At 34.6% G+C, this 16,585-nt stretch overlaps 1 protein-coding gene across 2 annotated transcripts in view; it reads left to right on the plus strand.

The window, feature by feature from the left end:
* LOC145671041 (uncharacterized) overlaps nt 1–16,373 on the plus strand; it is a 37,538-nt gene extending 21,165 nt beyond the window's left edge. Inside the window, exons 1-3 of one of the 2 annotated variants that reach the window (XM_081739720.1) lie at nt 6,863–7,354; nt 8,423–8,811; nt 16,082–16,373. In XM_081739720.1, the coding sequence (XP_081595846.1) occupies nt 8,461–8,811; nt 16,082–16,096 (366 nt within the window). In that variant the 5' untranslated portion in view covers nt 6,863–7,354; nt 8,423–8,460 and the 3' untranslated portion in view covers nt 16,097–16,373. Of the gene's footprint in view, nt 1–6,862; nt 7,355–8,422; nt 8,812–16,081 lie in introns of those variants that run through there. The other variant, XM_081739719.1, reaches the window with a different exon arrangement.
* The last annotated feature ends 212 nt before the right edge of the window (nt 16,374–16,585 follow it).

Below are 16,585 nucleotides of genomic sequence, written 5' to 3' on the forward strand. Positions count from 1 at the left end.
CAGTTTCGCCAACTAACTGAACATAATTGGCTTCATCAGACACTGTTACAGTGTCTGGTGAAGCCAATTATATTCAGTTAGTTAGCGAAACTGATTCTTTTTAAATAAACGATGCCTTGGTGGCGGGAAAGAGAGGGAGGGGGCGAAAGAGACTACAATTAATGGATAATATTAAAACAGAAAGATCATACGCGAAGACGAAAAGGTTAGCGGAGGACCGTGGAGCATGGAAGCTTCTTAGCTGCGGCAAGTGACTGCCAATAAAGGCAGAATACCTATGATGATGATGATGATGTTCAGTGATTAGTATTTCTAGTTTGATTTGTAATATATTGACGTCTTTTGTCAGAATCGACAGTATGTCTACTAGTATGGAAAACCTGGAAAAGGGGGGTATTTGTAAATTCCTTTAAAAGTAAAACTATTTTAATTATTGCAATATGTGTATTCTTATGTATTCTTTCTTTGGAAAGACTTGAAGAGTGCTAATATATATATATATACAGGAACAATAATTGCTGGTTTATGTAGTTATTTCTCTTTGAATTCAAGAACTAATTGAACGTTATATTTATTTACAAACGCTGGTTGGCAGTTGGCGGGCGTGTTAGCTCTCAAAATGGGAATGAGAACCGTTTTATTTATGCTCTTTAACTTTGCTTTATTAGTATACTCATCAGGGTTGGCTGGTTTAAACTTTTTTTTTTTTTTTTTTTTTTTTTTTTTTTTTTTTAAGTTTAAACCAAAAAGCGAAAAATGCTCGTAAAAGTGTGTGTTCGTAAAATCTTGATGGGCACACATTTCTGGGTTATCACATTTCACTCCCGTGTATTATTCGTATTACATTCAGACCTAAATTCCCAATTCATTACTCAAAGGGATTATACTACAAAAGCAACTTTTGTTTTTTGTATAAGTTTATGAATGTTTCTTATATGACTTTTTTATAGTTTATTATTATTATTATGCAGTTGCAATCAAAGAAAAATTCTAAATATTGTTTCGTTCTAATAATGTTTACTATTGATAAAATACATCGAAATGCCGTACTTTTGGGTGGTATCATACAAACCGCACGAGAGGCATTTATTGAAATCAGAAGTATCTTTGATATCTATTTATGCATAAATGGGTCAAAGTGGACTCAAATAATTCGTATCTTTATTCACTTTTCGTACTGATACGCCAATTATGTCATTGTATTTCTTTAACTTGGACTAATAAAAGTCGTAGTGAACTAATTTGGACTAAATTAGTTCTTCTGTACTCTGCAATATTTTGAAATTGTCCATATGTAAATCTGTATAATGGTTTCACTTGTTCAACTATTTATCTTTTTGTCCTTCTGAAATGACTCTTGACAATTATATTAACAAGTATGTAAAGATCAGTACAACGTATTTTTATCAGGAGTCCTTCGTGAGTGAGTCTGCAGACATATCGCATTTGTGGCCAGTTAGTCCCGGTTTCGAGTCCAAATGAAGGCCAAGTTCCCTCGGATGTAAACCGAGAAGCGGTTGGATTCCGCTTTAAGAGTTATGTAACCCCTTCCAACATAACCCGGTTGTTGCATAATAACACCAAGGCGAAACAAACTTATTTCTGTCCATATGTGATATAAATACATAGAGCAAATTATTAAACAAAAAAAAATTTTTTTTTTTTTTGTTTTTCAATAAAAACCATGGTTTTTGCCAACCCTGATACTCATACATGTATAATTTTAATATAAATATTTGGAAGAAATGTAGTAATGTATTTTGCTCAAGGAATAACTCATTGGATCTCGCTTTAAATGCCGTGCTACAACCACATGACAGTATATTTAAAAGCCAAATCCCGGACCCATCTATCTTCTGTCCGAAAGAAAGAGAATTCAAGAGACATTTCTGGCCAAGAAAATGTACTACTTTCTTTTATATTGACTGGCTTCATTTCATGTGAGTTCTGGTCGTCATATGATTGAAACATTTAAATACTTCGCGCAACAGCAGCTTGTTATATGACTCAATAGGTTGATATATATGTTTTTTCGGAACTTCTTGGTTCGATTTCGTGTGCTATCTCAACTGACATATGTTCTTGGTTTCACATGATGGATTGATTGGTTTTACTTTACTATGTAACTCTGTAGTAAAGTTTTAAGTCAGTCCTAAAGTAATTCTCTTTTTCTAGCCAAAGTATATGGATAATGCTAGTTCTGTATGTCTTAGGATCAGAAAAAAGTACAATCTAACAGTATTATGTTTCCATTTTAATTTATATTATCTTGCCAGAGTATATGATAGTTATCTAGTATGAAGATTGAAAATTATGAGTAGAGTTTCCAGCCTAAGTAGTATATTGTGGTCTATTTTTCATTTTTGAATCTTTTGAATATAAACTTTCTTTATTGAACTTAATGTGTACACAGCTATTTCACAGTATCATTTGACGTTGGATATGCATTTAACCTAAGTTCTCTGTTATGATCAAGCTCCCTAGTGGCTTAAATACGGTACCCTAAATTTATTTTTTAAAGGTTACTGTAAAATCTTAAAGATTCGTCTTGTATTGAGCATTTTATTTGTTATATACTTACTAGGAAGATAGATATATACAGGGTTTTTCAAAACAATTCCAACGTTTGGGAGGTGATTCCTGACACCAATATCAGACAATAAGTATAGACCAACCTGGATGCACAAATGCTTGGGCTTTGGCTAAGAGCATATAATTTGAAGTATTCACCAACCATCTCAATAAAAATTGTTGCGGAAGTATCGCAGAATTCTGAAACATGGATATTTAGATAGGGCACATACTAGTTCCTAAGTGAAGTTTTGACCCGACTACGTAGGTTCTATAGTGTTGGAGCTATATGGACCTTTAAAGTTCATTTTTTCATGTTTTCGGCAGCCTATAACTCCGAAAGGAAGCATTTGTGCAGCCAAGTTAGTCTATACTTTTTGTCTTATCTTGGTGTCTGAAATCACCTCCCAAACGTTGTCGATGATGTTTTGAAACACCTTGTATATGGAAAGAGAGATTCAGACAGCATAATTGAGATCTAAAAATTATTTTTAAAAATTAACTTCTGTTACTTTAAATAAGTGTACATAAGACAACTTATTGATACTATATATTTATATTGCTCCCGCCAAGTGAACTTTGTGGTGGATAAACAACGTGTACGTGGGTTTCCTCAGGGTTCTTCCGTTCCCTCGCACTTTCTTCATTCCACCATTTCACTCATTTCTTATCATCACCGTCTCCTTTAGCTTAGCCGGCATAACCGTGGGACGTAAAACTCAAAAATTTCACCTCTTTTTATATATATATATATATTTATATCAATATTTGTTTAACACGTCCCGTTGAGGCTGCAATTAAGGCGTCCTTCCTTTCGGTTATACCTTCAATCAGTATTTTCCTAAATTAGAAAGCTCAGCGTTCTCTCTCTCTAAATGGCAAGGATGTTCTTTAGTAGACCTTTTAGATTTAATCTTCGCACGTGTCACATCGATTTATTAGCCTCATGTCTGGACTGTTGTTCGGTCAGTGAACTCAGAAATGCTCCTGGAAACCATTCCTTACTCGTAATTTTTGATTGATGACAGTTTGCGTAGTCTTGCTAAAATATTCCACTTCCAGATGAAACCATTCATTGTTCGCGCCACAGTATCTAATGAGGTCTTCGTAAATTTCGCTGTTCATATTTCTTTCAATATGGATTTTGCTAGTCCATACATTGAAGTGACATTTCAAATCGTAATGTTAGTTGCATATTGTAGGTGTTGCATACTGCATTCTTTTTTCAAAGCTTGTGGTAAAGATTGTCTTACATTTTATGTATTTTTCCCTCTCCATAAATTATAGTTCTATCATGTAGCACAGTCGAAGAAAAACTGTTATTTTTGTAAAGTAAAACAAAAACCAAAAATTACCTAATATAGGCATTTCCAATTAACTCCTTCCTAAATGTTTTTAATTTTTTTTCCAATCAGTGAAATAGTTTCTTCGTCAAAGGTGGAATAAGTTTTTGTAAGTTATACAGGGTAAATGGAAAATAACTAGATATTAAAAAAAAAATCTGTAATATTGTTATTAGAAAAACATGTACTTATCCTTTGTTAGATAAGAAAACAAAAGAATATTATATCTTAACATAGCCATCTGTGTTGTTAACCAACTTTCTCAAACGGCTAGGAATATTGTTACATCCTCTCATTTAGTTTCGCCTATTACCACATATCTTTGATATTTAGTTGCGATTACGTCACATATATATGTAACAAAAGAAGAGTAGAAATAACATTAATTTAAATAGCTTTTGCTAATATTAACTATTTAGATTTAATTTGTTGGATTTCTGTAAATTGAATAAATTTCCGTGGTTTTAAAGAAATATGTTTACTGCTGTTCAATTATTTTCATTTACAACGACTAAATTAATTTATCAAAACATGACATTTTTGCAATCATTGCCATGAACAATTAAAAGTGCTTTACAGCCTTCTTTTTACATAGAGACAGCCAAATGTCCATTTAATAGTTGGATTAATATAAATTCACAGTATGTTTTAAATTATGAATATTACAACGAAATTCATGTGTAAATAAAACAATAAAGTCTTTGAAAAGTTGAAAATTACCGTGTATCACTGATTTTACAAGAAAGTTAATTTATGGATTGATGTTAAATACAGTTTTGTGTAAAATACACATTCGTATTAGATTATTTGAAAGGGCAGTAAATAACATCAGATAGTCATTTTTCACGAAATAATAATTTTGATTTTCTACCTATTCAGTAAGTTCTATTGAGAACTTCTTAACAGTATACATAGTGACTTTGCAGTTAAAGTGGCTTCATTTTATTCATGTAGAGGTATTTAGTTACGTATCGAAAATAAATAATCGATTTATGTGATAGGATGAAAATGTAGATGGTTTCTATGTGAAAATAAATTCATTGATAATTTATTGAAGAGCTGAATTATGGTTTAATTCAGTGTATTATAATATATTTGTTAAAATGTATGTAAAAGTATTGACTGTTGCAAAGTACATCAGTACTTCTATTTCGTATAACATTTATATCCAATACGTACTTATTTCTTGTGTAATTAATTATTTGCTGATATTTTTCGAATATCACAAAGAAAAGTAAATGTGCCGTACTATTTTTTAATCATTCTGACATAATTTAAATGTACTGAAAAAGAATTGCATATACAGTACTCACTGATCTTAATTATTTCGAATTCTGATAGTTGCTGAATTTTGATTTCGTGACATCTGTTAAAGAATACAATTGATTTTAACTGCAAATGACTGTCGCAATAAAATACTACTTTCGAATAAGCTGTTTTCAGAAATATTGAATCAGTTTTAGGTGTGCCTTACACTTTTTAATGTCTTTTCCAATAATAATAGAGACCACCAGGCTATAGAGCGTAACTTATATTAAAACATGAATTATTTATTGAATATAGTCTGCGAATTTTCTCATGGCAGATTATTTCAATACAATTGATACTTTTCTGAAGGGTGTTGGTAATAACCTCTTGAATCCGTGCCTCCAGTTCATCCACTACGATGTTTGGATTTGGATTACTTATTAACCATTCCTGAGGCCCGCATCGTCCAAGCGAACGTCAGGGAACTTCTGGTCTAAGCAGTCGCGAGCATTTAATGTAAAGTGAGGTGGTGCACCATTTTGCATGGAAATGTCATATTTTTTTTCTTTTTTTTTTAATTTCAATATTGTAGGCCACACGTAATCGTGAAACATCTTATGATACAGCATTCATGGTATCACACAGGCTAACGTGTCTTGCCGTCATTTTGCCACGGTTACTTTGGGACGAGTTTGCATCCTCTTAACAACAATCATTTGGGGATCATTATCACTTGATGCCCTGTAATGGCAAATAACGGCAATTCACAGAACTCCAACATGAAATACGGTCCACAAGATGTTTTCAAACAGTTGTGCTCAATCTTCGTGAAGCAAGCATTAATTGCCCGAATTCCATCTTTCGATCACCGTCCTCGAATTTCACTCTTGTACTTAATAAGGGTTTCCATGGATAAACAATTGAGTTCTTTATGCAAAACTACACGTACAGGGTCGTATCCAGTAGTAGTAGGACTGATTTTTAATTATTGAACATTTTGGTACATCGACTTCATACTCTTCAAAATAGACCCCTTGGGCATTCACACACTTCTGGTAGCGAGTTTTCCAGGTAGCGAAGGCCTTCTGGAAGTCGTCCTCCGGGATGCCGTTCAGCTCCCTCGTCGTCGCCGCTTGAACCGCTTCCACCGAGTCGAAACGATGCCCTTGAGCTGCCTCTTGATACAGGGGAACAGGAAGAAGTCCGGCGGTGCCACATCAAGGCTGTAGGGGGGTGAGGCAACGTGGAAACTCCGAATTTGGTCAGGAGATCCCTCACAATCCACGCGCCGTGGCACGGCGCGTTGGCATGGTGGAGCTTCCATTTCCCCACCAGGTATAGTCGCATGCGTGTGATCCAATTTCGCAGCCGTGTGAGCACTTCCACGTAAAATCTTGCATTTACACTCTGTCCAGGAGGTACAAACTCCTTATGGACAATGCCACGACGGTCAAAAAATGCAATTAACATCGATTTCACTTTCGATTTCGACATTCTGGCCTTCTTTTTACGGGGTGATTGTGCGGCTTCTTGTAGGCCTGCGTAAGCATGTCCTTGGTTTCGGTCGCTGATTTTCCCAGTTTGACGCAAAACTTGATGGCGTACCGCTGCTCCAAAGAATTAGATCAGTATGTAAATTCTACTATACAATCATGTCTGTGAATTGGTTTTATGCGCTTATGACAGCTTTACTTACATAATTGAACTCATTACAAAAGTTAGCACAGACATACTTCTTTCTTTCTAACTTCTAAAATTTGTTCTGGAACTTGTGGAACCCGGACTCGGAATACTTTTATTACTGCACATGGCTTTACGTCACGTCCACGAGTTTTCAGATTACCAACCTCAGCAAAGATCCTGATATAAAATATTAGGTAATTTCAAGAAAGAGCCAGTTCAGATAGATCTGGGAGTTCATGCAGTTTAGGTAGTTCATGAAGTTGGTTCAGCATCTCTTGTCTATTGTCGTCATGGACATAACGAAAATTTCTCTACTCCTTTCAAGTTTAACACCGCCGAAACAGTAAGTTTTCGACATAACCACTATGCGACTATTAAAGGACTACTAGTTATCAATACCCTATCTCCGAGGTAATAATTCACCACCAACTAGAACTATATCAGAGTCGGAGCTGAGCAATAATCAAGAGCATGGAATTGGAAGATTCATCCTCATCAGAGTTTACCAGGTATGACAGAGAAATCTGGTGGTGATAGGCTTTCCAAGTGCATTAGACAATTCATTCACAGACATACAAATTCACATTCAAAATTAAACTCTATTAAAACTCTTTTTAAGTTTGATTCATGAGATTTAATTATTGTATCTCTCGCCATACACCCCAAATTAGAACCTAGAATTAGAACAATCTCATGTATCAACAGTATGGCAATAGTAAGGAAACGGTTGAACGGTTTTTGAATAGCACTTGGGTTGACCTGGATTTTTATAATTACATTTCGATTGAAATACGTCTCGTAAGGGGTAAAGACGGTTTAAATTTTTCGCAAAAATAAGGGGTGCACAGTTTGAAATGGATTTTTGAACATAGGTAACACTGGGTTGAACTGAGTTTTTGTCGTTTCACGTCTGTTCAAATATGCATCTTAAAGTGAGACCAGAGTTCAAATTATTTAGAAATATTTTCATAAACCTATTCTTTCCAAGCTAGTAAAACTCAGTTTTTAAGTGCTTTAGTACAGATACTTGTATTTCCATATTGCGAAGACATTTACGAATTCGTCACACAAATTTTAACCTAACCCGGATTATTTCGTGTGCCATCCTATATATATATATATATATATATAACTTCATTTCAGATTGTGTGTATTCATAGGTGTTCATTAGGGTGGAACGAAAACTTTAAAAAAAGTTCGAATTAAGATTTCTAATAGTAATCTAAAGTTGCCTTTTAGGTTCAGAAAAACCGCATAAAAATTGTATTTGCTCTACTACAATATTTTGAGGTACCGCAAAGAAGTCAATTCAATTTTTTTAAAAACAAATTAACTGAAAATTAAAAATTTGCATGTCTTTTGAAGTCTTTCACAAGTCTGTTGTGAAGTAATGCAATTAATACTAAAGTTTTATGAGAAAAATCATTATACACAAAATATACACTGAAAAAAAAGGTAAATATAAGGATTTTTTTGCATTTTTCCTTTTTCTTCAACTTGCTTTGTTAATGCTTGTTTCAGGGACAAAAATACAGCCAAAATAAGTTACATTGTTTATATATGTTTGTATCTTGTAGGTCCGTATTTTTATCAGGAAGATTAGACGGACAGCAATATGCATCCTTTCTGCAAGACACACTCCTGCTCCTCATGCAGGATCTGGATTTGGAAACCCGTTTATCAATGTGGTACCAGAATGATGAGCGGCCCGCACACTGCACATGTCTCCAAAGCAATTCTGGATGCAGAGTTTCCAAACAGGTGGATTGGACGAGGTGGTCCTGTGCTATGGTTGTCTCGCTCCCCCCGACTTGATGCGATTGATTTTTCTCCGAGGCTCAGTGAGAGTGAGTGTATTAGGAGTCCCCAACGGCACGAGATAATATGCAAGAACGATATCACTGCGGCAGTATCTATGGAAACACTAAAGTCTGTAACATCTACTGAAGTGAAACAGTTGCATGAGGTAAGACATTACTGATTGTGAGTGCGTTTCTCGTGCTGGCTGTAATTTACAAATATGACGCTTCTGTTGGCTATTGTGTAGGCCACTAGTAATTGTGTATAAAAGAGTTAAGTACGTCCGTTATCATTAATTGTATTGTAGTTTTCAGAGAAATAGCATAAACTTTTGGTGGCCATTTTGAAAACTGTGCCCCATATCGCAAATATTTCCTCCGATCGTTGTTTCATTTTCCTAGATCTATCGAACGAGATATCACCCGACCCATGTTGCCATTTCAAATTTTTAAACAGGCCTCAGGGGCCTTACGATGGGATTGCTGTTCAGAATTTTATCGGTCTCTGACATGGGTATATTCCTGCGGAACTGGATGTGTCACTTCGAAATATTTCAGGTCACAGTTAGGTGGGACATAGATTAAATTTTGGCATGGTCTTCTGAGATGCGAGTTTACTTTAGTGCAACTTTGAAGATAATCCGCGAACAAAGATGATTCAGTGACCCGTTTAAGAACTTTCCACGGCTTGCGCGTGACATGGAATCCTGGCATAGTGTATCAGTGGGTTCTTTACAGTACTTGATTCAGATATTTCCTTAATAAATTGTGTAAGGGAATCATTGGAAATATGCGTTGTCATTAGGGGCTTTGTAATTTCAGTGTTGTCTCATGGGATCATGTCAATGTGATCTTTAGTGTAGGAGTTGATATTTGGAACTGAAAATTTCCTAATACCACCTCTACTTTCCGTTTTTTTTTTTTAAGGAACCGGCGCAAACCAAGCTCTCTCATAGGTTTGCGCTCATCACATAGTATGGACAAAATAAGATCTGTTGGAGCAGCAAAGTATCCATTTCTTTGTATAACTGGATCTGTTATTTTCTTAAGGTCAATAGTGAGATAACGCGAGTATAAAATAAGCTTCCATAGTTGTTTGAAACCATAAGCGCATGAAAGTTTTACTTTGATGTGGAACCACGCAGATGCGTAAGCTATTACAATGTACTCAAGCCTTAAGTTGAATGCTTTCATTAGGATTTTCAGATTCTACACACAGAGTATTCAATTTGCTAATGTAGGCCATCTGAAATGAGCAGGTATTCAGGGTTTTTCAGACAAATCCAATGGACAGTTTCCACCAAATATAGCAATACGCATTTCATTAAATACTTGTGATGAGTACTTAGATTACTAGTATTTTCTAATAAGAGATGGTTGCGTTTAATTGGTAGAAACGTTGCTACAGAAAGCTCGTTGCCGTTTTTCAGACGCTTACCTAGTTCCTCTTAAACTCATTGGGGCCCTTATTTTCCCCTCGTAAAGAAAAAGAGGTGACGTAGAACAGTTCGTTAGCATGGAATAAGCAAATTAACTACTGTAGCGATCTTCCTATTTCATTATCTAACAATGGAATCATTTCATTTGCAGTCATGTCATCAGCCGTGTAACAACATTTCAAATATAGGAGGGGGCGAGTCTTTTTGCTGCACCCCTCTCTCAACAGTGCCCCCCCCCCCATCATAGCGCTTAATTTCAAATAATCTTTACAGTATTACATTTAGGCGCCCCTATACAATCAGGGCCGATAAAAGAAATATATTTACGCGCCCCTTGGTGCAATATTATCTCCTTTTTTATTCTACCGAAGTTGCCCGTAAGCAGTCAGGGGCGACGAAATTTATAATTAATCGTCAGGGGCTCCGTCATTGTAACATTATTTCCTTTTTTATTCTATCGAAGCAGACACCCATACATAATGAGGGGCGACAAGGGATTAAGAAAATGTTTATATCGCTGCTTGACTGTTATATAGGTAGTTTTTATTTATGTATTTTATTGTATCAAAGGTGCCCTAGACTATCAAGACCAAAAGGAACAGAAGTGTCTATTAGTTATAATAATAATACGAAGCACTCTATATTTTGTCGAAGATTTGGCAGCGCATACAAAACACTGCTTTTGTACATAAAGTTTTCATTCTTGAATCGACTGTAAAATAAGGCAAAGTAATCATTAGGCGCCTTCGGCGTCCCCAATAACTCTGCCAGAACTTGGGGGGGGGGAGTGCCCCTTGCCCCCGTCTTGTTACGCCACTAGGTACCATCACATCCAATTGCGGTAAAATTCAAGTTTCTCTCTCTCTCTCTCTCTCTCTCTCTCTCTCTCTCTCTCTCAAATACTGCATTATGCTTTTTGCAGTGACTTTTCCAGTACTACCAGATATTAGTGTTAAATTGACTAAAAAACTTGAATTTGATTCTTTCACTAACGAAACTTGCTCTTCCATAGTGACTTTTTTGTTAAAATTAGTTCTTTTTTTAATTATATTTTTTTTTATTCCATAAAAAAAAACAATCCTCTGTTTTTGGTTATCGGGCCCTGACTGTGGCTGTCTTCACTACATTTTTTTCAGATCTTTGATATCTCTCTAATTTTTATGTGGTAGATTACTTCGCTTTTGTCATCATTATTGATAAATCTCAAGTCCTGGTTATTAATGCAGCAGACATATCCGGTATTCCTGCGACTGACTGCAGTTTGATGTGCATTTGAGCTATTTTATCTTTTTATCATGGTGAGGGACCTGCTAAATTTGTCTTTTGTTTAAAAAAAAATCGTTAGTATCACTAGCAGAGATTTCCTGTCATATATGATCTACATCGCCGTCATTGTGGTATCTTTCGACTACTCTTGAATGAGTTCTAATTTTCTCCATATTTCTTCTTGCATCTTTCACTTGCGGTACTTTTATGAACGTTACTGATACGCATTTTTCTGAAAGATATCTAATCTTTTAAAACTACTCTGAAAGAAGACTTTCTTGTTTCCAACTATATAGTTTAAAATCTGAACATTTGCAGGCAACAATATCAAATAACTGTTTATTTTATTTATTTATTTTTACAGCGAGATTTGATTTATATATTTCTGATCCATGTCTACTTATAAATTCTAGAATATTTCTGTATTTGCCATGATAAGCTCTTATTTGTAAAATTCGGATGTAAAAAAAAAAAAAAAAAAAAAAAAAAAAAGCTCTTAACCTGATGCTTCCAGTTATTTTCTGAGCTCAAATTTTAGATATTTCACTTCCAGTTTGCTCCTTCGGTTAAAGGTTCTGTTTTATAAGAAAATGGCACTTCATTACATCTTGATATGTCGGCAACACTACTTCTAAAACTAGAACAGTTCATCATTTAACTTGTTTCGACAGGTTCATTTTTATACACAGGTTTTTTTTTTTTTTTTTTTTTTTTTTTTTTTTTTTTTAATTCATGAACTTCCAAAATATATCACTTAAATGGACACATTTGCAGTTGACCATAGGGCATTACGTGAGCGGTTACTGGATCGACGCAGAATGAGAACTACGCTGTCGCAGATCAAACAGTTTGGATTCGCTTATGTGACCCATCCCCTTCCATTATCCCTCCGTCCACTATACAAGGTATTTCCATGTCGATGCATTATTCATACCCGTTTTGATATGATACATACAATACAGTGTTTGTCGTACATCACTTAAATATATAACAGAGTATCAATTATGTCTTAGTATACAGTATTTTTTTTTTTTAAAGAACTTTTTGTGCACATTTTGGGCTTATGATTTAATTTTTTAACTTTCCCATAAATGTAAAACTCTTCTCCCCAACGAGAGTTCCCTCTTGGCTAAGCGGTTAGCGTACGCACCTTTGGCGTGGGAGACCCGGGTTCGATTCCCGGCGGGAGCTCATGTGGTTTGGATTCCACGTTAATCAGTAGGTCCACGTCTCATATAGCCTCGCTGCTGAACGGGACGCTAAACTAAAATCACCTCTTCTCCCCAACGAAACGTTTGTTTTATCAATAAAAAGGTATAATAAATACAATTAAGGTTTCTGTAATGCAAATAAAAGAAGAGTGAAAGGCTGAAATATATCAAGAAATGTTGAATTTATGAAACTTTATCGTACTGGCGGCACTTCATAGCTAGCTCCGACTTTCCTCAAAATTTTGTTTTTTTTTTCATATCAAAAGCAGCTTTTCCGCACTATTAGAAAAAAAATCATCTCACCTTAGCATTCATTCTTTAGAAAGAAATAAGTATTTTATGCTAATATTTGCAAGTAAAGAAATTGCTGCGTTATATAGTTACCTTTTTCTTTGATTTCAAGAGTCCATTAAACGTAATATTTATTTACAAACATTATTGGAAGTTTGCGGGCGTCTAAGCTCAGAACGAGCGAGTTGAGCCCTTTTATGTATGTCGAATTTTACTTCGCTTTAAATATGTTTTACTTTTCATAAATATTAATGTACGTGTATATTTTTGTAATTGAAGCCAAACGTCTACTATTCGACTCGATTGCATTTGTGTGTGTGTCTGTCGGTCCGAACTGTCCGTCTGTTTCACGATAACACTAGTAAAACTTTACCGATTCTTAACGAAACCGGTATGTGTCTTCCTTCAACATGCAGAACATGCAGACATAACCCTATTCCTTGGAGTTGCAATTCATGAAGAATAAGGGGTCAAAGGGGGGTAAAATGAAGGCCATGTTGCAAGTTTGAACGTTTACATATAAAAAATAAATGCAGGATAAATATACGCAAAATAATTATTAATTTCGACAAAACTTATTGTATATATATATATATATATATATATATATATATATATATATATATAATATTTTCTAAGTATATAGGAGTTCCCGATGATCTTCAGTTACTGTCAATAATGAAAGTGTGATTTCTTGCTCCCCACAAAAATACCGAATATTTTCTTCCCTACTTCCGAATCATCCCCTCTGGATAGACCTAAGATCATGAAAGAACAAAGGGTGAATTCGATTTTGTTAGAATATATGAACGTTTTCTTTGAGGCTTTCCCACAATCCTCAGTGCTTGGATTAAAAACTGATAAGTGACCAGCGAATTTATCCCCCTAATGTAGGGTAAGTACTGCACCATAGATTTAGAAAAAAGTGTTCCAGAGTAAGTATCGTAAAAAGTAGATTTTGAAGTAATATGGTGCACAGGCTTCATAATCATCTTCAGTACTTGGATTTAAGCTCAGTCGACAATAAGGCAAATTTTTCTTTTCCCTTCCCTCCTGGAAAAAAAAAAAAAATCCTACGTAATACTTATCCGTTTTTCCTCATTATATGGAATCATATACATCCCTTTAACCTCACCATAAATTTAAACCCCTCTCCCTAATGAAACCTTTGTTTCATTAATAAAAAGATATAACAATTACAATCAAGGTTTCTGTGATGCAAATAAGAGTGAAAGGCTGAAATAGAATAAGAGATGTCGAATTTATGAAATTTTACTGTACTTGCTGCAACTCATAGCAAGTTTCATTGCTCTCAAATTTTACTTTTGTCTTTTTCATATCAAAAGCAACTTTTCCGCACTATTAGGAAAAAAAAAGTTTCATATGAAAGATAGTTATTCCAGTTTGATATAATATGATGCATGCGTTTATTGGTGCTCTCACACTATTCCCAATGTTTGAGTTGAGTCGGTAAAAAATAAGCAGTCACCCCCTCCCCCTAAAACACACTATGATATATATATATATAATGTTCAATAATTTCGTAAAGTAAAATCACTCAATTTTGGAATGTTTTTCCTAATTGTCTTTACTGTTGAGGCTGAAATGGATCAGTAATGAATGAGTCCCCCCACCCCACCCCCGCAGCCTATTTGTAAATGAAGTATTTTCGTAACAATATGCCGATTTTTGCAAAACAATTTGTTTTGCTTGGCATTAGACTTGCTCGTACAATTCAGGTTTAAATTAAAAGTAAAATGAGGATCGCTCGGTTCAACAGTGCAAAGCATCACTAGTACAAATATTTGGAAGGAGTGAAGTAATATATTTGCTCAAGAATTACAGTTTTAAATGCCCTACTGTAAATTCATGACAGCACATTTAGAAGGCAAATCAGTGACTCACGTCTCTTCTTCAAGAAATTGAATCCGACAGATATCTCTGCGCAGGAAAATGTACTACTATCGTTGATATTGAACGACTACACATGTGAGTTCTGGTCGTCATACGATTGAAACGTTTAAATACTTCGCGCAACTACAGATCCGTCATAACATTCCAGTGGTTAATGTAAGTGTATATTTTGTCGGAACTTGTTTGATATTTCACATGCAAGATATGGATTATTATTTGTTTTCTCAGTGGGGCGCACGGCGGCTCAATAGTAGTGTGTTTGCCTCTGTTGCATGGGGTCCTTGGTTCGATTCCTGGACAAGTAAGTTTGTGATGTACACTCATGTCCAAAATTATTGTCGCATATATATAACTGTCTTCTTGAAAGAATATAATTTGATAAATGATTTTGCAGGATACTTTTAATACTGATGCTATATGTATAATCGGGGAATGTATGTTTATGGTAAATTTCATAGGAAAAGAATTATAAATACGAAAATAAGAATGAGTAAAACAAAATGTTGCTAAATGGAGAAGAGAGTTTTATTTTCTTTTTATTGTTCTTATTTACTGGCCTTTTGACATGAAATTTGCCACATACATCTCTTTGCCGATTATTATGCACATACTAACATTATAAGAAATACCGGTCAGATTTGTTATCAAATTATATTCCTACAACAACATATTTATGGACATGCGACAATAATTTTGGACATGAGTGTACAACATCGTGTCCGTGAGTTTTCTCGGGGTACTCTCGTTTCCTCCCAGTTTTCATTCCACCGATTCTTCCATTGTATTTCACTTGCTTTAATCATTGTCTCCCTTAGCCTAACGGGAATAATCGTGGGACGTAAAACTCAAAGATTTCATTTTTGTGTTTTCTCAGTTGGTTTCACATAAGACGGATTGATTGGTTTTTACTTTACTATGAAACTCTGTAGTAAAGTTTTAAATCAGTCCTAAAGTAATTTTCTTTTTCTAGCCAAAGTGTATGGATAATTCTAATTCTATATATATCTTAGGATCAGGAAAAAGTACAATATTATAATATTACGCTTCCGTTGAAATTTTTATTATTTTGTCGGAGTATATGGTAGTTACGTGTTATGAAGATTGAAAATTGTGAGTAAACTTTTCTCAGCGTAGACCTGTGTTGTAAACTATTTCTGTAGAAATTTTCGTTTTTAGATCTTCTGATTACACATTTTCTTTGAGATTTAATCTTGTATATCGGTATTTCTTGTAGGAATATAGCTGGTACAAAATAGTTTCATACATTACATAGACACCACTGTTTATTTACAAAATGTATATTTCTGTTCTTGTAGGATAATGTGATGTGATGAACCCAGCTGTACGAATTTGCACAACTATAAATGGTGATTGATCATCTTGAAGATTAAAGAGATTTTTCCATCGGTAAAGATGTTACACTGAGGTACACTTTAGGGCTACCATACAATAAAAGATTGGCAGCGCTTTTGCGTTTTGCAGAACACAAAAAGTTCTCAAACATCAAAAATCAGAGGAAAAAAGAGGATGATGCAGAATACAATTGTACGTTTTTGGATTGTAATTGTTGTTCATTTTTGTAAATAAAACTTTTTTTGATTTACAGTATACTGTAGATTTTGTACCTGTGTTTTATTTTACGAAAATATCCAGGTTATTCTTTTATATTTTATATATATATATATATATTTTTTTTTTCAAACACTTGATACACTCATAAAACAGGGCGGTATTAAGTGGAAATGTAATTATTGAGAAGGGAAAATTATTTCGAGAGTGGGGTGTGGAGGAATAGCATGTAGTTGGAGCTCCTTCGTGGA

This window comes from Thermobia domestica, chromosome 15 (genome assembly GCF_964235325.1).
Source record: "Thermobia domestica chromosome 15, izTheDome1.hap1.1, whole genome shotgun sequence".
NCBI lineage: Eukaryota > Metazoa > Arthropoda > Insecta > Zygentoma > Lepismatidae > Thermobia > Thermobia domestica.